The sequence below is a fragment of the Ambystoma mexicanum genome, chromosome 9, assembly GCF_040938575.1.
Source record: "Ambystoma mexicanum isolate Mex_15411 chromosome 9, UKY_AmexF1_1, whole genome shotgun sequence".
Classification (NCBI taxonomy): Eukaryota; Metazoa; Chordata; class Amphibia; order Caudata; family Ambystomatidae; genus Ambystoma; species Ambystoma mexicanum.
In genome coordinates, this window is record NC_090931.1 from 81,521,065 (window position 1) to 81,547,230 (window position 26,166).

The 26,166-nt window shown below is 44.8% G+C and overlaps 1 protein-coding gene across 3 annotated transcripts in view; it reads right to left on the reverse strand.

Moving 5' to 3' along the window:
- FAM118B (family with sequence similarity 118 member B) overlaps positions 1 to 26,166 on the reverse strand; it is a 499,459-nt gene that overhangs the window by 146,390 nt on the left and 326,903 nt on the right. For all 3 annotated transcript variants that reach the window (XR_011274526.1, XM_069614207.1, XM_069614206.1), the window contains one exon: positions 13,762 to 14,014. Coding sequence is in view for 2 of the 3 variants with exons in the window: in XM_069614207.1 (XP_069470308.1) it covers positions 13,762 to 14,014 (253 nt within the window). In the remaining variant the exon portion in view is untranslated. The remainder of the gene's footprint in view (positions 1 to 13,761; positions 14,015 to 26,166) is intronic.

Consider the following 26,166-nt stretch of genomic DNA (forward strand, 5'->3'; position numbering starts at 1 on the left):
AGGATTCTGCAGAGCAGGAAACGCAGGAGACGCTAGAAGACATAGGATTACCTAAACTGAATGAGGAAGACAGAAAACCTGGATGCCCCGATCACATTAGAGGAACTAAAGACAGTGGTAATACACCTACCCACGAGCAAAGCCCCTGGAACAGACGGCCTCCCCAGCAAATTCTACAAAACGTTTAGACAAGAAGTGCTCCCCCATTGCTGGCAATGCTAAACGAGGCCTTCGCGAAAGGGAGACTGCCTGAATCCCTGAGTGAGGCGATGATAATGCCGCTTCTCAAACCTGACAAGCCAAGCACAGACACTGGATTTTACAGGCCTTTATACATGCTAAACAAGGATAGTAAAATTCTTACTACTGTACTGGCGAACAGACTGAAGAGGGTAATAAACAAACTTCTACACCCCGACCAAACCGGATATGCCCCGGGCAGAAGTATATCCGATAATCACAGGAGGCTCCACCACATTATAGAACATACGAAGGGCGATCCAGGTGAAATAGCAATAGTCTCTCTGGACGCGATAAAGGCCTTTAAATCCGTAAGGTGGCCATGGCTGATGGCCGTCATTAAAGAATATGGGATGGGTCCAGGGTACCTGCGGTGGGTGAAAATTGTGTACAGCTCCCCGACAGCTGGGGTAAAAATGGGAGCGATCATTTCAGACAATTGGCAACTGAGTAGAGGGACGAGGGATGCCCATGGTCCCCGATGTTGTACATTCTTGCGCTAGAACCAATCAGTCTAAGACAGCAGTACGAAGAAATTGGGGTCCACACTAAAGGGGGACCGCACTGGATATCATTGTATGCGGACGACATGCTGCTGTACCTGCGTTACCCAGAGGAAAACTTACAATATATCCTGGAGGTGATGGAGCGCTATGCGACCCTGTCGGGCATAGTGGTGAACCCCCACAAATCGCGCATGTTCCCCTTGTGGAGATATAGGGGAAGCCCACGTGAGAACTTGCCTATTTTGCAGATAGCCTGGGAGACCACGACATTCAGATACTTGGGGATAAGCATATACCACACGATCGAAGACCAGCATAAATATAATACAGAGAGAGAGCAGTAGAAGGAATCAAGAAAAGCATGGGGTTCTGGACAAAGCTCCCCTTAGCCATGGTGGGGAGGGTGGCTTTGCTGAAGATTTTGGTTCTACCCAGGTACCTACTACACTTTCTTGTAAACATTCCACACATGCTGCCCAGACAGTTTTTTAGCAGGCTCGAGAGTTTATGCAGAGGTTTTCTGTGGCACAACTCCAGAAACAGAGTGGCCCTATGGAAGTTACAGAACACATATGACAGAGGGGGCATAAACCTGCCCAACTTCCAGATAAACCACTTGGCAGGGCAGCTACAATATGTCGCTAGGTGACTGTTGGGGGACGAGACAGCAGAATCTAGACTGCTGAAGGGTGAATGTAACCCCCATTTCCTAAAAGAAATAATATGGCTACCGAAACCAGAGATGCAGGGGCGATCGAGACTGCTGGAACTGAGGTGGAAGAAATGGCACAAAGCGTGCCGAGTCATGGGAAATCCGACCCCAAGCTCCCCACAGGCGCCACTCGTGACGCTACGCGAGGTGGAGGAGCAACTGCGGAAGGTGAGCCGGAAATACTGGGAGCCGGTAGGCCCATCGACCCTGGGAGACATATGGCAAGAGGGGAAGGCACTGGACTTCCAAACGATAGTAGACGAAACTGGGGTACATGTGGGGCAATATATCACATATACTAGAATAATCCGATGGGTAAAAGAAACGTGGTCCGAAATAACGCTAGCAGAACAACCTGATACCGCCATAGAAATGATGTACGATATTCTAGAGGGAGGGCATGAAACATTCCGGATTTATTAACTGGTTATGTCGAGAGTGGGTAAGGAACTGCCCCAACTGAGACATGATTGAGAGGAGGAGGCGGGTGAACCCATGCTAGACGGACAGTGGGAGAGAGTTCAGAGATACCATAAAAAGGTGTCTAGGAATGCTAGGCTGCAGCAGATGCAGCTGTACATCACTCATAAGGCATACATGACCCTCGAAAAGGTTGCCAGATTTGGAAGTAAAGGAGAACAAAAAAGTCCCAAGTGCGGGGAGGTGGATGCCGGGATGATCCACATGTTCTGGGCATGCTCGGAGGTGGGAAAATTCTTTACCAGACCACGCAACTTAAAACATGTATCCAAACTCAAGGACCTAGCCTATATCTTGGCCAAAAGGAGAATAGCCATGAGCTGGAAAGCAGCCCACAGACCCAGACTAGAAGTATGGTGGAACGACCTCCTGAAATGGGCAGAAGCCGAGACAGTAGTATGGTACGAAGCAGCCAGCAAGGGGGAGGATGGAGAAGTGGGACCTCTGATGGCATGGAGACAACTGGTAGCCACATTGTCGAGATCCTCCCATGCTAATTCGAGTGAATATGACACGTCTAAGAAAGATGAAGGGGATTAGCCCCAGATGAAGGGCAAGCTGATAAACAGTGAAGGCTCGAGTTGGAATGGGGGGGAGGAGGGAAGACAATAATAATCACATGTAAATGTACGCATAAGAAGCTTGAAAATGAATTTGTCGGGTGTGATGGTTATGTTGTTGTTTGAAAAATGAATACAATTATTTTTTTAAAAACTGTGAGAGCCCCATTAAACAATGGTACCAACTGTAGAAAGCCATAGAAAATAAAAACGTATTTCATCCTGGCTGCAGCTTACAGCAACCATAAGCAACTTATAGACAGGCCTCTGGCAGCAACGACGTCAAGTCAGCTGCCTTTGTGGAAACGCTCTCCAGGCTCAGCTGCCCCTTGCAGCAAAGGCTAAACTTCCCCTAACAGGGACCTCCTCTATATTTCACTGCTCGCTCCTCCTCCTCACTCGGCTAGCCCTGACAGCCACTACTGGCCCAGCTGCCACTTCCAGCCTCGGTATTCCACATGGAGACTGGCAATTAGAGGCCCAGCGGCTCACACTACAGCTTGAGACTCTTCTGGGTTGGGGGGCGGTGGATGTTCCTTACTTCTTTGTCCCAGTCTTCTGCTGTCCGCCAGCACAGCCCATGAAGGATCTTGTAGCTCATCGCCAGCACTGTAACAAGGATTGATGACAGATGACTGAGGCATGGTTACACACTGAAAAGCTTCTTTACTTTGGTTCAGCTTCAGGGTACAGGTTACAGATACATACAGGGACATCAGGTAAGTATCCAGGGAACAACATTCACCAGCACCCTCTCTCAGTCATCCCATCTTCAACCGTCACTTCCAGAACCTCCAAGAGGGAACATTCATTGACAGGACACCCATTAATGTCTCACCAGCAGTCAAAACCCTTGGGGTCTTTTTGGTTTCAACCTTTTCCATGACACGCCACGTGAGTGCTGTTGCTTCAGCCTCCACATTCACCACTAAAATCCTCAATGTGGTGAAACCCTACCTATCCCATACCAACCGCCTAGCAATAGCCAGTGCCACAATGGGGGCAAAACCTGACTATTGTCACACCTTACTGTTGGGGACCTCCAATAAAAACCTCCTTAGGCTGCAAGTTACACAAAACAACACCCTTAGAGCCGCCATTAGCATCCCCAAAAGGGAATACCTCTCTTAAGACAGGAGGGAAGCACATTGGCTCCCAGTGAAAGAACGCATCTTGTTCAAAACTGATGGCCAACACGCATAAATGCATCTCCCAGGGTGCCCCTGCCAACCTAGCTGAGAAGATCATTCCCATCACTTCTACCAGACCGATCCGTTCACACCTTTCAAACATGATGGTTGTCCCCACTTTCAAAAGAGCTAAAGCAGGTGGGGCTAGCTTGAAGTATCCTACACCACCTTTCGCAAAGTTCTTAAAACCCAACTGTTTAATTAACCTATTCAAGATGTGCTTAATCAATGTTCCAAGGTAACCAAGGGACACACTGTATTTGCTACTTCATGAAATTTATCCTCAGTGCATATTGTACGATGTTCTCAAATGCCTGCTCTGTCTGTACTATCATCGCAACTAAGTAAGCTCTCTGGAACAGCCCCACAATGCCCAAGGGCTGATGTGCTCTTTAAAAATGTAAATGAATCAAATACATAATTTCTTTTATCTATTTTTATTAAGATGTAAGTCAACAATTGGAATGGTTTTTAACATGTCAGATTTTTGCAATTTTAACCTAGGAATTTATGTATGTGCTTATAGTTTATGATTTGGTTTAACCAAATGCACAATAAATAAAAACAAAAATAAAAAAAGAAGGAAGGATGGAGTCAAGATTCGAGAGTAGATCTTCACAGGTGTTCAGGAGAGCAGTTTCTGTGCCTCTGGCTGCTCTGAAGCCAGACTAAAGATCATGGAGACAGCCAACAGATTTGGTGTGGATAGTAAACTGGGAGATGGCCAGCATTTCCAGGAGTTTGTCCAGGAAAGGAGTGATAGAGATTGGGAGATAATTTGCCGGACAGGTAGGATTGGCAAAAGGCCTTATTTAAGGAGAGGGTGCACAAGGGAATGCTTGAGAAGAGGGGAAGAACCAGTGGCGAAAGAGTGATAACAAAAATCGGCCAACAGTGTCATTGTGGTTCTTGATGGTTCTGGAGGAGCAGGGGAGCAACTGTTTGGACAACACTTTCATACATCAGACATCTCTAGAAACATTGTCAGGTGTCAGAGAGAAAGCAGAAAGCAGGAGGAGAGGGAGAGGCGGCCAGAGGGGGCCAAGAGAGGTAGAGGGAAAAGAAAAGGAGAGCGAGGACAGGATGTCCTGACTTTTAGTGGCAAAGTGAGGAGCCAGAGCCATACAGAGGGCCTGGGAGGGAACAGGTGAGGTGGAGACTGCAGAAGGGTTGGCCAGCTCCTAGCAGATTTCAAAGAGTTTGGCAGTGTTGTTGGAGGCCCCAGAGTTGGATGCAAGCTCTCTTCTTGAACAGGACAGAGTCTGTATTGCCTATGCAGCAGGCCACTTTGTCAAAGGATGTACCTGAAGCCCTCTGCTTCCTTTCAGCCACCGGCACTTGGTTTCAGGGTGAAAATAGCTCCACCAGAACCCTTAAATCTGATGCCAACACTCACCCAATAGTCCCAAGGTTCAAACCACTAGGGAAGAGTGTAATAGTTTTCCAGTAGCAGCACCCAAAATCTGGAATTCACTCCCCTCCCACTTTAGGAATGAGCCCTCACACCAGCACTTTAAGAGTCTTATCAAAACCTGGCTCTTTAACAAATTGTAATTCCGCTACCTGTTCCTTACGCTATCTCAGTTCTGTTGTTCTCTGAAACTATTATGATACCAGTACTCTATTTCTTTACCTATATGTGACCTACGTGTAACCATGTTCATTGCACCTATACCAATGTGTAGCTTACATATTAATTATTGTATTTTAAGACTACTGTAAACGCTTCTCTTTGTAACCAGACAAGCCAAGCACTGATGTAACCTATGCCGTGATACCTCCGGGTTTGGGGGTTTAACAAATGCTAAAAATAAAAAAGGTGGTGAGGTCGGAGTCATACCAAGAGCTGAATTTGGAGGTATGCTTCAGACGGATTCTCATGACGGGGGCAAGGATGTCCAGAATGTTGGAGATGGAAAGATGCAGGTTAGAGAGGGCTGTGTCAGAGTGAGAGTCACCCGCAGGAGTAAGAGGAGCAGAGGTATGTCACCATACTGACATTGCTGGATTTCAGGATGGTGGCAGGCCATTGTGAGGTATTGTGAGTAACGCACAGAGGCATATTGTTGATTGCTATAAATCTATTAAAGGAAATGGGTTGGAGAAAAGCCCATCTTTCCCCAATTCTAGGAGGGGTTTCCCTGCCTCAACAAAACTAACTACTGTCTCTGTCAAGATGTCCAAAGTAAAAGTCTACCACCCAATTCCCAAAACTTTACGCTGACCCTTGCATGTACAATCCACCATAAAGTGCAAAAGGGCTTAATGTTCTATACAAGTCACTGTTGCAGCTGTAGTTCACAAATTAAACTCAAAGACCCAAAAGGGTGTCCAAGAAAAACAACCAAAAGTCCCAGCATCATTGGAAGACGTTTCTCTTCCCCTACGTTTCTTAGTTCTATCTCATTTCACAGTATCATAAGCGCCAAGAGGATGTTTGCGTCCTCTCAGCCTTTCCACCACTTTCAAATATATGGTAAGGATTTCGTATCAAGAGATGGTCCTTTCTTCTCCTTATTTGTTTATCTATTTGTAGCGCGCACCAGACCCGAAGGTATCAGGGCGCGGGAACAAGAATACTTTAGGCTTACAAGTTGCTTATAGTCACATAAGTTACAAAGGCAAAAATGCAGATTAGTACAAATAGAGCAGGTAATACATATGCATTACAAATGACTATTCAATACAATAGGTAGGCGAAGTGCAGTGCAGGTGCGGGTAGCGCATGAAGGTCAAAAAGTCCAATTTGTTTGCTAGGTCGACTAGGTCGTGTGGCTGGGCTATCTGTCATTTTCTTTAAGCCACTTAATCACATTTGTTCTAAAATGTGGGTATGATTGGTCTGTCCTTAATGAGGGTGGGCGGGAGTTCCACAACTGGGCAGCTTTGACGGGATGCCGTTTCCTCCAGTTGTGCTCATTTTGAACAAGGGAACTTATAGGCAGTTTGTATAGGTGGCTCTCGTGGGTCTAGATGTAACTCTTCTCTTCTTACAATCTCTTACTTCCAAGGGACTTGTTTTTCTTCACCATGGTTTCACACATTAACATGGTTTCTTTACTTTATCATCTTGCTTGCTTTCAGCAGAGTGGTTTACAAGTGTAACCCAAAAATGCCAAGAAAGTATTTTCATCCTCTTGGTCTTCCATCTACTTTTAAATAATTGGAAATGGTTTGCCTTGTGGAGAGATTACCCTCATCTCTTGGTAGAAAGGGTTTCTATCTCCCCAAGTTCATAACAAAAGAAAGACCAAGAAGTTGCTTTTTCCCAGCTTGGTCTTTTCAATCCTTCACCACGCTTGTTTTTTTCCTTGTTTGTGTTCAACACAGTTCAGAGGTGAGTCTCCGGACTCAAACAAAAAGGGGCCTGGTGTACTCTCCTGCCAGGACTTTGCCAATGTTGTAACACTCTCATATGTTCAGAATCTTTTCCATTCTAGCACTGGGCCTTTGCCCAACTTTCATGCACAACTTCACGTGCTTGCCAGGTTCACCCAGCTCGGGTTCTCCCAGGCTTGCCAACTACTTTCAATTGGTGTGCAGTGTACGCCTCGAAGCACCCCGGTGCCCCACTCTCCCTGTGTGCACCACCGCTCTCTCCTGGCGTTGCCCAGCAATAAACTTCGTCTTCTGACCAGGATCCCAGTAGAGCGTCTCTTGCTCCTTACTTCCACGCAGCGACCCTCCTGTCTTGGAGTGTCCTCTCCTAACAATACCACGGTCTCGCCTGCTCTCCGGTCTGCTCGGTTTCCCAACCGGCCTTGGATATGGTGCGTCTCCATCTTCCCGGCTTGTCGGGTGTTTTAAAGTTCCCAGCATTGGTCAGCTATTTGGAACAACTAGCCTGCACTCACTATGTGGTTCTCGGCAGGCGTGCTCGCCATTATTCAGGTCCTCTTCCTCGTCCCAGTAGGCCCAGAGGAACAAGTACACGTCTGTCTATGGTTTCAACAGGATGCTCCAGATTACAATATGCTATACATAGCTGGGATGGCAATGACTGGCGATTATTGTCCCTCAGAAAGGGTGCAGGGGGATGGCAAGTCTTCTACTAGTGAGCCATCTTCACCCCACCGACGTTGGTCTCCCCACCATGTTGTTCTCCCGGAAATAGCCACTCCCAGGATCAGATAGCTTCTGCCTTTATTTGGCCACAAGGAGCGATGACATCGCCAGATTCATCAAATCATATTAAACTTACTCTCAGCTCACATATCATGCTCCTACCTGTTAGGGAGCACAAAAGACCCAGATATCCACAACACGTGAAGTTGGTAAACAGGGTAGACGGCACACACTTTTGAAAGGTGCAATGAAAAAGCCTGCCTTATCGGATAGCCCAGACATAATGGGGAAAGGTGCTAGCCAATTACGTACCTTAATGTGCCACAAGGTCAGTCAAAAGGGTATAAAAGGTGACACAAGGTAGTCACCAAAGAGGGAGTTCGGACAGGGTTCAAGAGAGTCTATTTCTGGAACGAGAGGATGCCACAAGCGAGAGAAGTTGGGAGGACATGTAGGCTGAGGAGTTAAAGCTAGGTTTGAGGCCCTGTAAGAGAACTTTTGCAAAGAGCCTTCATGAGGCTACAGCCAAACCTTGTTGATAGAGTAAGACAACCAGAACGGAGGACAAGTTATATCAGCCTGCTTGGGCCACATACCCAGACCAAGGGTCTCCAGTACAAGAGGGCAACCTTTGACGGTGGGAAGTTAACGGCAGCCTGAACAGCATCCAGATGGGGAGTGCAAGGGGGCAATTCTTCCTGGAACCCGAGGTGTCCTCTAGGACAAGGTAATAAGCACAAGGAGTTGCCCTTGTAGTAGTGTTGCGTTACTACAGCTACAGATTCTAAGAGGGAAAGTGGTCTTTGGGAGCAACTATCAGGACCAGGAAAGAAGCTGATGAGGTGCTTTTTATACCCTGAGACTGTCAGTGAAGTGTGCCTTGTGTTCTAATGTTTGCGTGTTGCATCCTCCCTGTAGAAGATAGAGGTAGGAGGGGACTCAGACAATGCAACAGATGGTTCAGAAAGATGCATTTGGGCATTATGTCAGGATTCAGCAGGCAAGGGAGCAGCAGGGGAAGAACAGGATGAGAAAGGGACTACAAAGAAGGTGTAGGTTTGGCCCAAGTGGAAGTAGGGCCATGAAACAGGAGACCAAAGTTTAAGAGGCGGAGCTTTCACAGTTGATGTCATTGACCTGGGGGTTGGGCTTTCCACTAATTTGCAGCAACTGGGCAATATCCCTGCTCTTGGGATCAGTGGTGCCACTGCAGATGTTTGCTCACTAGTGTTATTGGGTTTTGCGGATTGCCTGCCATCTCGCGGTGGACCGAGCCTCTAAAAGGCCAGTCTGCCACCTTGACTTAGTCATCCTAATATATACATGCTGGCAGGTGCACCTGTAGCTCCATGCTGGGAGCAGACAGGGCCTGCAGCTCTCCCATTTCACTCTGCTTTTTTCCCGCTGCAGCAATCTGCAACACTCGGGTAAACGTCTGATCTTGTTATTCTTAACTTGTTATTCTTAATGGTCCAGCCCTTTAAGGGGCAGTAGCTGTGCTACCTTTAATATTACAGTCCCCTGTACTTGGCCCCAGTGTTTTGGGGGAGAGCAGAGGATCTTACCAATTCTAGCCCCAGTTCCTACATCATGTAGCAGTATGTGGGTGTGGATCTGTCTCCATCACACACATCTTAAGGGCCAGGCAGAGGATATCATCTTAAGACCCAGACAAAACGTCCCCTTCAATGAGAAGTATTAGAGTGCACAATGTTAATCATGAGTGCCGACTTCGTATTCTGCACCCATCAAAGCCTCTTCGCAATCAAGTGATGCCACCGTCACGTGGTAATCAGAGACAGACTCAGCATTGCATGAAAGTAGCGACCAACGCATATAGTAATTACAGAGTCCCTCAAACAGCAGACACACAAGCCCGCTCCATGTTTAGAGATTAGATTTTGTTGTGGAGTTTTTTTTGCCCTGACAACCATGTATCTCTAGGGCAGCTGCACATAATGGGATTCATGAGTCATTCCCATGTAGAACAAAACCAACAGAAGGGCACGAAATCTGAAACTGCATCATCAACCTAGCATTGAGTGCAAAAACACTTGTCTAACATAAATGACGACATCTGGGATGAATGTACTTTTTCATGCCTGGTGTGGAGAGCTTCATGGTCCACAGAGTAGGTGGGAACTAAAGTAATTATCCCAAGTTCCCACTGTGTGCTGTGGTGAAATCCCCAGCTTGGCGTTGGTGGCCGACACTAGAAGCACCTTAGCTGCTACTCCCCCGACCCCCTTCCCCCCCCAACAAAGGGGATGGTAGATTGCAGGGTGGCAAATGGGGGACCTCCTTTGTGCTTCTACTGCAATCATTTGTTTAGCAGGGGACAGTTACAGGGCTCACCCGATTACAACCGCTCTGCATGAAAGCGCTCCTCCCTCAATTACCAATGATGTTATGCAAAAGAATAGAAGAGAACACTACCACTCACATAATTCTCCACTGGGTTAAAGTCAAAACCTGGACTGGATCCGGGTAAGGCAAAAAGAATACATGAGTGGCATCATCATGCAGAATGCCCAGATAAGACATGGAAAGCCAAAGGAAACCTTGGGAGTACTTAAAATCCAGGCCACCATGGTTTTTCCATAGAGAAGGAAAGCAAAGTACATTGGACTTGTAGAGGACCTTTCTGCCAATAATGTTGGCCTTGTTACACGGGGCTGTGTAAAAAAAATGGGGTGGGAGGATATTGTTAGTGGGACAGCATAGTAGACAGGCAGGTCTATGTGCTGTATGGGCTCTATTATGTTTGGGTGGGAAGGCACCCAGAGGCGTGTCGGCCATAAGGACAGTCCCAGTATTAAAAAGGATAGCCTCATACATTGTAGCGCAATTGAATGGCAGAAGGGGGGACTACATCTCCCATAATACCCCTGGTTTTGTAAAGGAGTACCCGGACCAGAACACTAAGCTTGTGATTACAGGGACAGGAGTTGGGGCAAGTGGGGGCATGTGTGTGTTTTTCAGACTCCAGGAAAAATATCACAGAACCCCACACCCTTTCTCCATAGGTGCAACACTGTGTACCCTTCCCAACACACAGGAGTAAGTTGAAGGCAGCTGGTAGATCAGGAGAGGGGCAGCACTGTGCTATCCAAAATGGCCACGCCACCTCTCGGCCCCTGTGTGCCCTTCTCCCAAATAGGCACAGCAACGAAGTTGCTTGGACCAATCAAAACTGAGCCATTCCCTGCAACCATAGCTGCAGACTCTTACTTTAGAAGCCAGTCCTGAGGAATTAGTAGGAAAATAAAAAATCTCTGCCCAACCCTGCCAGAGTGTGGGCTGTTGGGCAAAAGGTAGGCCAGTGAGAGGGAGGAAGGAGTTTTGGAACAGAAGCAAGAAGGTGGCTGCAGAGTGGAGCCGAATCGATGGGGAAGTGGACTGGAGGCGTTCAGAGGGTATCCAGTAATAACATTTTGGCAAAAATGTCACTGGTAAATAAAGAATTCTGCAAAAATGCTGTGGTTTGAGCCGGTAAAGGTGTACCCCATTATACCATTTAAGTGGAGTGGAGGTTGCGGGGGTGTCCCCTGCTCCCCTTAAATGGTCTGGGGATTGCAGGGGTGTGCCCCACATCCTTTACATGATTGTGGCAGCAAAACCACAGCATTTTTGCTGCAATATTTTGTATACACGGCCATTTTTGCCACAATTTTAAGACATGGAACCGTTCAGAGAAGGTAGAGACCAGAAGGGAAGAAGTTAAAAGGAGGTGGTAGTAAGATGATAGGGGATAAGTGGGAGTAAAACTGTGGAAAAGGGTTCATTGGAAGTGGCTGGTGGAGTTTTGAGTTCTGGACTTGGTAACAACAAAATTAATTAGCGAAAGTGAGGAAGAATTAGTGGGACAGCAGATGGGAAACCAGTGAGGAGGAGTTTGACTATTGCGGGAGGGAAGTTTAGATTGTTCACAGTTAGGGATAGGTGGTAGAGGAAGGCCAAATGAGGATTTGACTGGAGATGTGGTGTCTGGACCACAGGATTGCTAGAGAGAAAAGTGTTCAGGATGAGCAGGACAACCTACCCCTTGGGTGAGAGGAGGGCACCATATCCCTTGGGGCAAGGAGTGAGCAAAGCGGCATATCCCTGAGTGGGGGATTGGAGTTTGGAGGTGAAATGTGGTCAGGTGGTGGTCAGAAGAAGTGACCAGTGTATAGATGTAAAGCTGAAAGTGGTGAGAAAGTAAGGGAGTGGCACAGAGAAGTGAAGGAGGACAGGGAAGACAAAAATTGAGTAGGTTGATTTGAGCTCTCCATCCTCCGTGCTGCTCGCACAGACATGGGACTACCTGACCAGCCGAAGAGTGCCAGGCTACTGGAAGAGCAGAAGTGGGGTTTGGTTCCCCTAAACCCGGGGACCCTTTGTCATGCTTGGAGGTTCTGGCAAGAAGCAGGGTGCAGGCTTTCCAACAATCAACAGTACAGCCCAGGAAAAATAACCTGGAGTCAATTTTGGACATTTATTTTGTTCCTGGGAATACAAGAAGATGAGTTCAGAGCTTATTTCCTTCTCATTTTCTATGTTGACACTGTTCCTTTTCCCTTGTAGACTAAGTGCACATAGTTGGTTAGTGATCACCTGTCAGCCACCCTGAAGTGTTGATAGGGACATCAGAGAAGGAACACAACCAATATATCAAGGTCGGCCACTAAAGCACCTGGTGGTATTATGAACAATAGCGTATTGTATTATGGAAATGGGAAAAAAATATCCCAGTAATCTTGTTAACTACAATACAGTATGAGCAGAGCAAAGGGCAGCGCAGATCACAACACTAACCTTTTAATGGAAAAATACTAGTTAGGCTAATAGCCGCTGTCACTGTAACAGTAGCTGCTAGGACAGATGCTGCAAGTTTGGCAGACTGTTGCAATTTGTTAAAGTTAGAGTTCCTCAGCTGTGCATGCCAAACAAAGGGATAGTAGTGAACGGAGACCGGTAAACAGGCAGGAGCTACCGGTAAAGGGCCTATAATGAAAATTACTGCTGTCATGTGATAGTAAAAGTTGATTTGAGTCAGAACATTAAGATGAAAGTTACCATGGCGTCAGAACAGAATTACAGGGTGGTGTGTCTTTTTTAAAAGACCAGGCCACTAGATGCATCTTGGGAATCTTCACTCACTTACTGTCCAATGTGTTGATCTCATGTGAAATGAGCAATCCACCGGCCACACCACCCTCCCGTGGGATACCCCTTTCCTATTACCTTCAGTCAAGTTGATAAACACTTAAGAGTGGAACTTCCAAAAGATCAGGTCGTGTGCCTTTTATTTCAAAAACTTGCCGCGAGACCATGTGTTGGACACGAGTATACTGGATCAACATTTCAAAATAAGAGACAACAGTGATGGTGCCGGAAAAAGGCAAAATTAATTTCCAATGCCTATCTGCTCTTACCTACATCTTCCAACACGGGCTGGAAAAGTTTTCAGCAGTTCGTTTAATCATTATGTAGAACATTTAAACTCGGTCTGGTTTCACACATCTGAAAACATTCTGAGACAGGAGAACTACAGGTATTGCTATAAAGCGCATACTTTAATTATTGCCAAAAGTCTTGAGATCCATTTCTACACATTTTTCCAGTTGGTCGTTCCAAGTTGTGGGGCTACCAACAGCTAGTCTCCAAACTGCACGCTGAATGATAACAATATGCTTTGTAGGAGGAACCTAAATGGGATCATCACATGTTATTTTCAGGAGTAATACACAAGCTTGGGCAGACTGAAAGATCTGTAGGACTCAAAAAAGATCAACCATGCCACAGGATGGATTTATAGTCCTAAAAGTTTAAACATCCTACACGCCTGTACATGTTCAACTTTAGGAGGGGTCTGATTACAATTGGAGTAACCCAAAGCTTCTACTTGGGGAGCCACCAAGAACTTTTAGGTATGAGGTGGTCATTAGACTGCTGAAAGTTAAGCTGGAAAAAATAGAAGTAAAATGTAACATTAACTTGTCCAATACATAAGGGTGAAAACTGACCGGAGAAAGCTTCTGTATGAGGTCATGTGCGACGTGGATGAGGTTCTTATCTTCATGAAGGCATTTCTGGAACTTTTTACTCTCCTCCTCTTCAAGGAGATCAAAGTCATTTGCTGCATCGAGCAGAGCCTGGATTAACCCTTTCCAGGATTTCAATGCTGGCACCTGTGGAGCAACTGCTGAGCTGATGCCGGTCCCAATCACAAGAACTAGCTCCTGTGGCCTCTTAGTTTTCAGGCTTGGCAACAGCTTCCTGTGGGAGAAATGAAAGGTACAATAACACACAACATAAATCCACAGACACACCTCTGCCAATTTATGCGCAACATGGACTTTTACACATCTGCTTTGATGATGTACCAACTCTGTTAGCCGGGACACCAATCTCAGTCACAGTGGTGTTTTCCAGCGAATGGGGCAAGACGCACCTGTCCCGGGGTCAATCCGGCATCAGAGATGGTGAAGACACCTGTGTGTGCACAGCCAGCTACCTTAAGCCAATATCTTCCACTCTTTGCCCCTTTAATTGTACATGGTCAACTTTATACCCATTAATTCCTCCCAGTTCCTCCCATAGTGCTCCTCCCAGCGGGAGCCTGGGCGGGGCACTACGCATTAGGGGGTACCCAGAGGTGGAAGCCTCCCCACCCTGTCACCTTGGCTCTGCCACTGGTTCTTTCTAGTTAAGTGTTTGCAATCAAGCAACTGCTCACCCCTAATGTACCTTCTCTCTGTCTGAATCACCAGTCCCTTTATTTCTTTTTCCAGAAGCCTCTGGTGACAACTGCTTTGACTTTTTTTCATGGTCACCACATGCCTTTACTGTTTGGCAATCTCATTCTTGTGATCCACCCAAAAACATCTGACAACTTCTTAGGGTACCAAAGTGACTGCTTTAGGATGGCATGTCTGCTGGACACTACTGAAAGTAAAAAAGAATTGGGGTCTACCTAAACAATTTGCTAATTAAACAGATTTCAGGCTTCCAATAACAGATTTGCTGCCACACATGAACTTACTACGTTATCAATTTCGTGAAGGTCACATTCTGTTATTTTTATTAATCACGTAACCACCACAAGCTATACTCCCTCCATATTCGAACAAATGCTTAACCAGATGCTTATGTCATGGAAACGCTACAGACCAAGTGTTAGGATGTCAGACAGACTCCTTCCGAATGAATGAAAGATCACTGAAAGAACCACAAAGATTCATCTCCCAACAGTGACTAAGCTTGCCCTTACCCATTTCTGCCATTTGGATTGTACTCAATTTAACGCTGTGTGATGACAAGCAGACTCCCGTTTCAAGAGGTGGGTAACAAAAGGCACGGTTCACAATGAGCAGGGACTTCTTAGGTCAGTGGAAGATAAAGACAAGATGCAGAATGAAGGATTGAGGAAGCAAAGGGTCAACGGCTCAAGAAAGTGGATCTGAAATTCCTTAGAGTAAAATTAAATGGCAGCTCACTTTTTCTATAATGGTGCAATCTCGTATCGGTACATCACGTGTGCTGAGATTGTTTCCAACAGGAGCTGACTGATTTTGTGCAACTTAATGCTTACACATAATTCTATTCTACCACTGAAAAATTGATCGGTCAAAGAGCTGCAATACAGAAATAGCCACACCATAAAAGTGCGCGCTGAGTCGGGGCTCTATTGGTTTTTTAAAGGGGATGGCCAGTCTTCAACAACAGGTAACATTGCAATGCAGTGACCCAGAGATGGTGTGTTGCTCAATCCCTTTTTGAATAACGGGTGAATTTTTAGGGTGCATGGCCAATTGGTCAACCAATCTAGCTTTTACCCTCTGCACTGCTTATTTCTCTGGAAAACTAGAAGTGCTTCAACATCCAGCAGAGGTAGACTTAACCATTCACAGGACTATAACAATGTCACCCGAGGAGGGACTGCTCCACAAACGCTATTCTCAATCACTAGACCTAGTGCATTCATCACTTCAACAGACAGCAAACCTTTTATCTCACAGATTCTTCTTTCAGTCCTGCATCAAACACGACAGATTTGGCCCAAGTTAATGGACTTCGAGTAAGTACTATTGATTAGAACCTGAAGTCTTGGGTTTACAAGAGAACTAGTCACAGCAAATGCCATTATATTTGATACCATATAGACCACAAAAGATAAGAAATAGCATCTCAGTAGTGGATGAAAGTATATAGAATAAAATGGGCCTCAAATAGCTTGCCCACAAAGATCTCAAGCCTAGTGAGCAATACTGGGCCGGTAAAAAGAGGGGAGGGAGGACAGTGGGAAGTAAAAAAATAAAAAAAAGCATGGCAAGTGGGGAGAGTGGGAGAAAACGGAGCAGGATGCAATACAGATAGAGGAACAGGGGAAAAAAGGAAAAATCAAAGTAGAACCCAGAGAAATCAGACATAACCTGTCAGATTTGTACTTGCACTCCTAGCGGTTATTAAAAAAATCCTCTAAAAAGGGTTCAGCAGACCAACGTCAGTCTCCAGTCATACCGTTCCCCTTCCTTCCTTCATTTATTTCAGTGTTCTGGTTACACAGTCAAACCTTTCACACAAAACCGAAACAATTTGAATAGAAATACATTTCCATAACATTACAATGCAAAACAAGTCAAAACTGGTAAAAATATTTCACAATTCATCGTCAATTCATAGGAAAAACAGATAAGAGACAGTTTTAAAAACTACAGTCAATTCATATGAGACAAACAAAATGGATCAAGACATTAGAAAACAATGCTAAAACCAAGTAGCACTATTTCCAGAAATTCTAAAATAGCCATTAGCAATGAAATGTAATTTGTGTTAAAATCTGCATCCATAGTTGGCAGTACCTGTTCAGTTGGCTATTGTGCATGAATCTTCTCAGCTTATCGTGCCGTAAATGATCGTGTCCAGAGCACTCCATGTACAAGTGTTTCAGGGCCTCACTAGTAAAACAGCAGTAGTGCCATAGTCTTTGGTCCTCTGTAAACCGCCATCTCCAAGAGATAACTTCCATTGTTGGCAGTAAGTTTAATTTTAATCTTAGCACTCTGATTCTAAACTCCCTCGATGGGCATTTGGTCAAATAAAGAGCAATGATGTTAAAATTCTTAATATTCCAATTAAAATGATCATAAAAGAATCAGCGTTCCAGTAGGGTTTGCCTGCACTTGATCCATTCACATCTGAAGAGTTTCAGTTGTACTTTGCTTGGATTTGTAGTAAATTCCTCGACAGAGGACTCCTATTAGCCAGCACCTCTTCACATTTTCGGCCCACATCGAAAGGACCTTACTTGTACCTTGTACATTTTCTTGGGCCAAATTAACATACAAAAAGGGTTGCAGAGGCAACAAAACCGATGCATATAATTGAAGCACCCTTCATTCCACCAGTATTACCCAAAGGTAGGATGTCCAATTCATGGCGAGTTCCCACTATTGGCACCGAGTTGGGTAGGTGTAACCTTACTCCACAGAGTTGCTTCAAGTTTGGACCATGGTATATCCCCCCCATCGTGGACTGCGCACCAAAAATGTACTTGCGGACCACTTTGTTTGTACAGCTTAACCATCGGTAGGACTGAAAACCTCCTAAATATGTTGTCAAACTGCATCAACTGAAAGTCAGATGCCAAAAATAGTGCTCTCCTTTCCCGATACAGTGATAATTTCGATTTAGCAGAGTAAATAAAACTACCCAGATACTTGAATTTGTTTACCACCTCCACAACTTCGGATTAAATATTCCAAATAAAGGATTCCCATTTGAATTTGCCTGCATAAATAATTAACTTTTTTGACTTTGACGTATTGATGTTGAGCTCCAGGTTAAATAAATACTGCTTAATACCATCTAGAGGATGTTGCAGGCCAATTAGGGTAAGATCGAAGATGATGGTATTGTCTACATAGTTTAGGTACTGGATTATCGTATTAACCAAATGTGGAGGGTTAGTGTGTTTTTGGCCCCAACAAGAACCCATGTCCTTGATATGAAAAGGAAACAAAAAGGGGGCCAAAACACAACCTTGGCAGAGTCCCCAATTTGGGTTAATCCTTTGCGAGCAGGACTACCAAATGTCAAGTCTGACCCTCATTTTAGTCTCAAAATGCCAATCAGCGGTACGGGGCAACCACAATCAAAAAGCTGTTCCAACAGAATTGCCCGGTTTGCACAAAGACTCACATCTTAAAAGGCGAGATACAAAGACTTTTGCATTCTTACTTGGTTTTGCAACAGCAAGTCCACAAAGGAATTTAGGCCTATGCCCACTCCCTTCTTAAATCTTGACTGGTAGGGACACAAGTTGCCAGATTTCAGGGCCCAGTTTTGGAGCTCGTTCAGCAGCATTTTCACAACTATTTTATTTGTTGCATCCAAAAGTGAAATAGGTCTATAGTTCAGGAAGGCTGGGGCGGGGGGTGAGAATCTGCCCCGCCCTTAAAGACCAAAATCACTTGCCAATTTCAAAGACCAAAATCACTTGCCAATTTCCAAGAAGGTGGAATCTTTTGCAAAGTTATGTTAGAGAACAAAGCTGAGAGAATTTTTGCCCATAGGACTACATCAAATTTTACTGGCAAGCCGTCAGGACCAGGTGTGTTTGATTTTTACTGTGATTTATCAGAATGATTTCATCATCCACAGCCCAATTTAAAGAGCCATGCCAGCTATGCTGTGCAAGGGGAAAACAATTGTACCCACTTTCCCAACCTTATCCAAATCTTCAAAGTGCGCAGTCCAAGTCACTCCAGTTATGGGTTGAACTTGCAAAAAAAGCATCCAGACCAGCTGGCTTCATCAAGCTCCAAAAACTGTTAGAAGACGTCCCTGACAGACAACATTTTTTCAGCGTCATTTATCTGCATTAGAAATACATGGCCCCTCAGCCAGAGCCTAAAGTTAAATTTCAAAGTCAGAATCTCAACAAAAGGGAATGGACTTGTTTTCCAGTCATCTTATGTTCTTATGTAAAGCCTTTTTACGGTTCAAAATCTCAAGATCAAAGGCATGCTTGTGCACGAGTGGACTGCCCCCTTTAGCCAACATCCTTTTAGACCATAGCTCCTCCAACATAGAGTGAGCAATGGGCCCAAAATCCACAGGGTCACATACAAGATTTCTGTTAATTATATACCTTAATATAATCAGGTTGTTAAAAGATGTGTCCATTCCATAGCACCATCTGACATTATGATCTCTAGGATTAATTGTGACCATCAGATTAGATACGGCAAGTGATCTATGGATTACTACCAGGGCCGCATATGTCCCCACAGAATGATCACTTATAGTTGACTCAACAAGCTCCAAAACGCCACCCTTGGCTTTAAGGTCCTGCAAAACAAAGATATAATCCAGGGTCGATCTCCACTGGCCGTTGTGCCAGGAGAAATTAGGTGGAATGTATCCCTGGGTTATGAGATTGAGAGGAATTAAATCCCAAGAGGCCAATTTGTGCTGTATTCGGAGGTCATTCGACTTCTTTTTGTTTGAGACAGTTATTCTATCAGGTTTCGGATACCACTCATTCAGGCATTCTGAATTAAATCACCAACTACAATGGTCGAGGCCCCTTCCTCGGGAGTCTCACCAAGCATTAGAAATGAAAAATCTGCTAAAAACTCATCTAAAACCACGCTGCTTGGATTAAAATACATATTAAAAAGTAAAAACGTTCCCCGTAAATTCACTGGATGCTCAACCCATGATAATAATGTTAACATATCCGGCCTTGTGGTTTCAATGTGCATCATGGTAATGCCCTAATAATGCTTCACAGCTATAAGCAACATCCCATAAGGACGGCCCTTTAATCAGTTTAATGCACGGGTAACACAGACTTCATGCCTGGCCATTTGGGGTATTTCCAACATAAGTGTTTCTTGCAAACAAATAATTGTGTAAGAACCCAACATTTCCTTACTTTTGAGTTCCAATTTAGGATTTGGATTTGAGATACTCATGATTGCTGATCACTGTACTCAGATGCTCTATGTTGAAAATTCACAATCCTAGGCAGTCATACATAACTTCTCTTTTTGAATTGTTATTAACTCCCATTTCACCCAGGCATTCGGACCTCCCCTCATTTAAGAGCCTTATTGTCAGATGTTTAATGAGTCGTGGGGATCCCTATCCAATTTTTCAAAAATGTCATAGCCAAGAGATAGCAAGGCTATGATTGCAGTCTTAATTTTCGGTGAGAGTGTGCAAATTCTAACCAAGTCTACACAGCCATCGTACACAAAGTCAACCAAACTAATTTCGCTTGAATGGACTAGCCATAGGCTCAGGATTTCAGAGCAGAGGGCTAAAATATATTTACAATTCAGGGGGTTATTACCTCGTTCCTCTAAGAGCCGACCCAAGGCCAGTTTCCTTTTAGCTTGGCCCCCTCTTTTTTAATTCCTTTACTTCCCTTTGGCCAAGGCCTCCCCCATTAATTTGAATACCACAACCTTGTGGGGAAACCTGAGTCAAAGCATTTCTCTTCTGTTGGTCATTTTGTTTAAGCAGCATCCTCTCTTACACCAGCGTCCTAAATATTGGAAAGATCTTGAGGGGCTACCCTCCGTTTAAAAGACTGCAGTTGCACGTAGCATGCTCTTAAACTGTGGTTGCAGTGGGTGGTGGGCTGGTCGATGAGTTCACAACTCTTTCCCTTCCCACTCTTATCCAACTTGTCTCTTCGCCTACCTCACCAGAACCAATTCTGGGGAAAAGTGTACCCCTATACCACTACGCACCGCAAACCTGGGTGCAGTGAGATATTACTGGGATCTAAGGAGACCTCCTCCCCCACTATGGGTGACATGAACTGTGTAGTAGTGCCCTAGACTTTGGGTAGACAGCCCCCTTTAATGGCTCCCCTCAAATGCTGATTTTTGTGGGAACTGCCATCTTCCACTACTGGTGGCCTTCCCATTTCCGTTATCAGGGGATGATTACCAACCGTGACTTCTACTTGTATTCCCAGTTGGCGCAAGAATGGTCTAGATCACTTTTTTTTTTGTTTTTTTTTTTTGCTTACGTGGGGCTTCACAGTTATTAGATTTTTTTCTGATGTATCCCTGTGTTATTTACCTTCTCTTGCACTAGGAACGGAGATTAATTGCGAGTTGGTATCTCGATTATGCTAAGATTAATTCAGTCGCTCCATTCTCTCCCAGCACCCTTAAACCCAAAATTGAAACAGAGTGAAATACATGAATTGGCTCCACAGTTTCTGCCAGTACAGACTCTGTTTTGACAGGTAAAGCAATAAGGCTAGATAGAATACTGTCACTCAGCAGGGGGGCAGCCAGCCAATCTTTACCTTCCAAGGGGCGGGGTATACAACCACCACATTAGATTTGTTTTCCTTATGGACCCTTTGCTCCTCCAATCGAGGTGAAAAAAAACAAGCGATCTAGACCATTCATATGTCACTTTCTATATGATACGCAAGTCAAGTTGTAGGGTAACAGAATGCCTCGTCTTGATGTTACACACAGTTCAAAATTGCTTACAAGAAGTGTGCCCAGTTTAGGCACTGCAGATTCCAACCACAGCCTGAGACAAAAATGTAAGTCGTGGTATCACGTCTGAACTACAGCAAAATTCCAGCTCTTTCACCTCTTACTGTGCAAGTAAGGAGGGAACAAACTCTCTGCCATAGCTTTAGGGTGCCAAGGAATAGGGGGCAAAGGTTTCTGTGAGTCCTGGATAGCAAACTCTACACAAAAATTAAAGCCTCCTCACCCACGCTCTCAACACAATGAACACTTAGCGTCTCATCACCTCTTCACCAACCAGAATTGCTTTTAATAATAATAAAGACTGGTTGAATTTTGGTTGAAACTCACTCCCTCACTTCTGGCACAGCCGTCTAATCTGATCATGAATTCATGAAGCCATCAGTACATGAGATACCCGCACATAACTAGGTTGATTCTCACAAAAATCTTAATCCAAAACTGCTCCATCGTCTGGCAATTACACAGCATGTGTGTGAGGTGAGAATAAACCCAGGCATTCGCAATACCATAACTTGTCATCTGGTGGCAATCCTAACCTGCACAAAAAACTGCTGCCGAACAACGCATGCAGCCATCTACCCCTGATTCAAATACCTGTCTCGCGATATCTGTCCAGTCTTCTTCCCAAATATGCAAGCCATACTCATCACACATGACCTTTGGGTTTTACATCGATTAATGCTTCTCAAAAAACCTCTTAGGCGTATGTATATGGATGAGACCAACAAGCCTCCACCCTAAAATAGGCTTAACAATTATGGTTTCTCCCTCTAATTCCACAAACCATTCACAGAAGTTAGATTTGCACTAGTTCACGGGTTCATTCTTCTGTTTCCCCGCTTTCCCTTAATTTATTCACAATCAATCCCCAAATTCTGCTGCCAGTGCCACCTTTGCTTTTCTTCCTAATGCTGTAAATCCTACACACCAGCGTTAAAGGCAAGTACAGTGTGCAAAATAGGAAGAACTACATTTTTATGATTATCACTCCTATTGTACAACAATTGACAGCATTGATCAGTCTACATGGGTGCACACACACTTTTCATATTCAATGCAAAGTCTTCACATTATTAGGAGGTGGTGCTCATGGCAGGACAAGCTGTACAATATGGTTTACAAACAGTAACGGGCACAGAAATGTGCTCCGACGAGCTTCTGAAATTCAGAATGGTGCAGTCAACCTTCCCAAAGACTCAATACAAGGTTGGTTCTAATAGTGCAAATACAAAGAAGCCGAACACAGACATCAGCTGGAAGCCCCATGTTAGCCCTATAGCAACAAAGTTAACCCATGTAGCACTGAGGAGGCTGAATGGCACTTAGCGTTGCAAAATTGAAACCTTTGCAAGGTCCTCAGTCTCAGCATGACTTGCATCTCAACACAACCATATTGGATATTAGAAACAGAATTTAATCACACAAGTCTTCATTCATAATGTTTCATCCCAAATAAAAAGCAGCTCATTAGCACGTGTACGCACTGCTCTGAGGCAGGATGCTTAACTGAGAAGCAGGAAGGGAAGATGCTGCACACAGAGAGGGAAGGGAAACCTGGTGTAGCCCAAGACGTGGGAACTAAGAGTCTTGCTCCCAGAACACAGCGGTGGGTATTCCGCAATCTCCAAAGCAACAGCAAGCCACAAGTAAACTCAAACGCAGGAGGTCTGCAGAGCTGCGACAGATGCCTTACGAGCCCTAATGCTTCCGGAGCATCGTGAGAAAGTCCGGCTGCCCACAAGACGCGAAATGAACGCAAAGGTACGTGAGCAGATTGGAAGGGGCAGGAGGTCTGGGAGAAGCCGGGAGAAGCTGAGAGAGAACAGATTGAGAGGGTCAGTGAGCCTGAACGCCAGAGAATAAGACAGGCTGGAACTCTGAGTAAGACGTATAATACAAGGGCTTGGGACCCCAGCAACAAGAGAACCCATGGAGAGAGAAAGCTTGGCTTGGCAAGAGTGAACCAAGCTATCAAGGAACTGCACTGTGGGTGTGGGACTTGCACCCATATTTGAAACAGAGAATAAGAGGGTCAGGGATCCTGAAGAAAGCAGAAAATACTGAAGAAATCCATGCTTGGCAGGAGAGTAAACCAAGCTGATTAAAAACAACACTGCAAGTCTAGGACCAGCATCCAAATTAGAGTCCAAGAATAAAATGAGCTTTATTTATACTACAGGGCCAGGGACCCAACAGGAAAAGACTCTTGGACACTGTCATATTCCCCTGGATAGTATTTGGCAGGAGAGTAAAGCAGACCTACCCAGGGAATAAATGAGAAACCAGGCTTCAACAGGAAGCAGACTATGAAACGAGTGCAAAAGCTAGGGAAAAGTAGGCAGAAGAAATATTGTTTCTCAGGAGCCAACTTCTTAGCTTGTGACGTGGAAAAAGCAAGAATCCGGGGGAAAGGAGTAATTCCCTGGATACTATTTCCTTTTATTAATAAGACCATTGATATTTGGACGTTTACTTTGATAAAGGAGTTTTATGATCAGCTTTTGAGAAGAGAATATCTTTGCACTTTAGATCTAGGTTATTGGTGCTAGGATCGGCATTAGGGTTTTTGGACACGACTGACTGTTTTATTTGACATCCTCAGACTCACTAGTTTTCTTTGAGGCTGGGAACCCCCTATTACCATTTAGGGACAGGGAATCATTTTTCCAACCTTCAATTTACTTTAATAGATGTTTATGACAAACATGTCACCTCTCTGTGCCAGAGCCTTCCTTCTGCACCCTTACAGAAGAACCCTCTATTGAGCAAAAGGGTACCCCTCTCCTTTCTCACAGGTGTAATATGAAAGTGTACACTGCGAGTATACCAGAGAACCTAATATGGAATCATAACCTATCACAAAGTAATTCATATGCTTATTGTAGGTTTTGATAACATGATTTCCTCAATAATACAACTACAATATATACTGGAAGTGATTATTTACATTTAAAAGAAGACAGCTTACAGCCAAATGTCATAGATCCCTTTGACATCAAAACACTGTTTTGTCTCTCAAAAAAGTACTTAGTTCTTGGAAAGGGTCATGCTCAGATTCAAACCAATTATCTGTTTCGTGTGTTCTCCGGCAGGTCAGACGGACGAGGACTATTGCAAGACATTTGAAATGTTTTATTAAAGAAAAGGAAAAGACCTACCTTTCCCCACTTCTATGGGGTGTTTTCTACCTGTAAGAAACTAGATAAGGTAGTAGTCAGTCGCCAGTGAAATGTCTTCAAAGAATATATCCACCATCCAAACTCCTTTCACCTGCATGTTGACTATAGAAAACGTTTCTTCAATAGCTGATCTTTAAATAGTCTCTCGTGACTTCTTTGATCTGTTCATACAGTTCTTTCAAGACTTCCTGAAGCCTTGACTTCTTTTAATATATGAAATGTATTTGTGTCTATATGGATATGTTCTTCCTTGGTAATGATTGTCTTTCGTTTAAGACTTTGCTCTCTGGTTTTGTTACAAAGCTTTATTCTCTCCTTTTCCCAAGGTAAGGTTATCCAACCCTAGATTCTCTCTCGTAAAGTTATTTTCCTTCTTATACAGTTCACTCTCTTTCCTCTGTAGTAAACCCTTCTGTAAACATATTTCAGTTAATCTCTCCCTTCTAAGTTTTCCCTCACAACCACCGCCGCCACCACCACCACCTCCTCCTCCTGCTCCTCCTCCTCATCATCATCCTCCTCCTCCTCGACCTTCATTTTACTGGGACTGCTGTGAGAAACCAAAGGGTGTCTCATCTATTAGTATTCAGGGATCACTCTCTCAGGTGGTCAGTGCACGGCCATCGCCTTTGGATCCAGACCATGGTGGTGGACAGGTGTGTGAGGCTCACCTGGGTAAGGGGTCTTCGGGAAGTGGGAGTGAGGCAACCGATGGTGAGACGCGGCATCCCCCCTTTCTCATTCCCATGGCTCATTACATCTTAGAGGATTCTCCGACGTCCCCAACCCCCCAGACCCCTTTCTACACACACTCTTGGCCGAGGAAGAGGGCGACAGAGTAAAGAGACTTACCCTTACATATCTCATTGAACATGTCCCGCTAATCCGGTCAGGCACTTGACTTTAATCACATACATCTGATCCCCATTAGCTCGCCCCACAAGAATAAAAGGCGGATCATAGAGCTACACTGTAAACAAGGTGGAACACGAGAAGGAGCAGAACCTCTGAGGCAAAGGCGAATCTACTGGAGCAGAATGACGAATTGAGGGACGAGAGCAAAGGGTAGAGAAACCCACGAGATCCCTGCAGGAGGTCAGTTCCTCTGAAGAGCCGTGAAAGATACGCAGAGAAGGCCAAATCCCAGAAAGAAGACTGCATTGTGTTTCAAGGACGCCAGCGACACTCCCGGGTGAATGACATTTGGGGAGGCGAGGCTAAGCCTGTGGTAGTAACCTTGACTCGTGAATTAACACTGAAAAGGACAAGAGAGGAATGAACACAGCTAGTGAGTTAGAGAACGACATGAAAGGCCGGCTTGTGTAAGGAAAGATTGAAGTTGCTACAGTTTATCTCACAATTGAAGGCTGACCAGTGATGAACTTTTAAGTGACTGTAGACTGTGAAGCAAATGACACAGTAGCGGAGTGGTCCAGCGAAAGGGAGTAGCCCACTCGAAAGTCTCAAACTTTGAAATGTGTAATGGTCAAGATTAACCCCGGGCAAAAAAAAAAGATAATGGAAAATAACAAAGTTACTCACCGCAGTGACTACCTTATTCCTAGTCCATAGTCCCCTTTTCGCCATACTTTTGGGACATTCCGCCCATCGGGATGGGACCGGAGCACTATGAAACATCAAAAATAACATCCTTTTATTTTTACCTGGGGCCACCGCAAGTGACTGTAGACCTGCCTTCCTGAGCTCTGCCCCG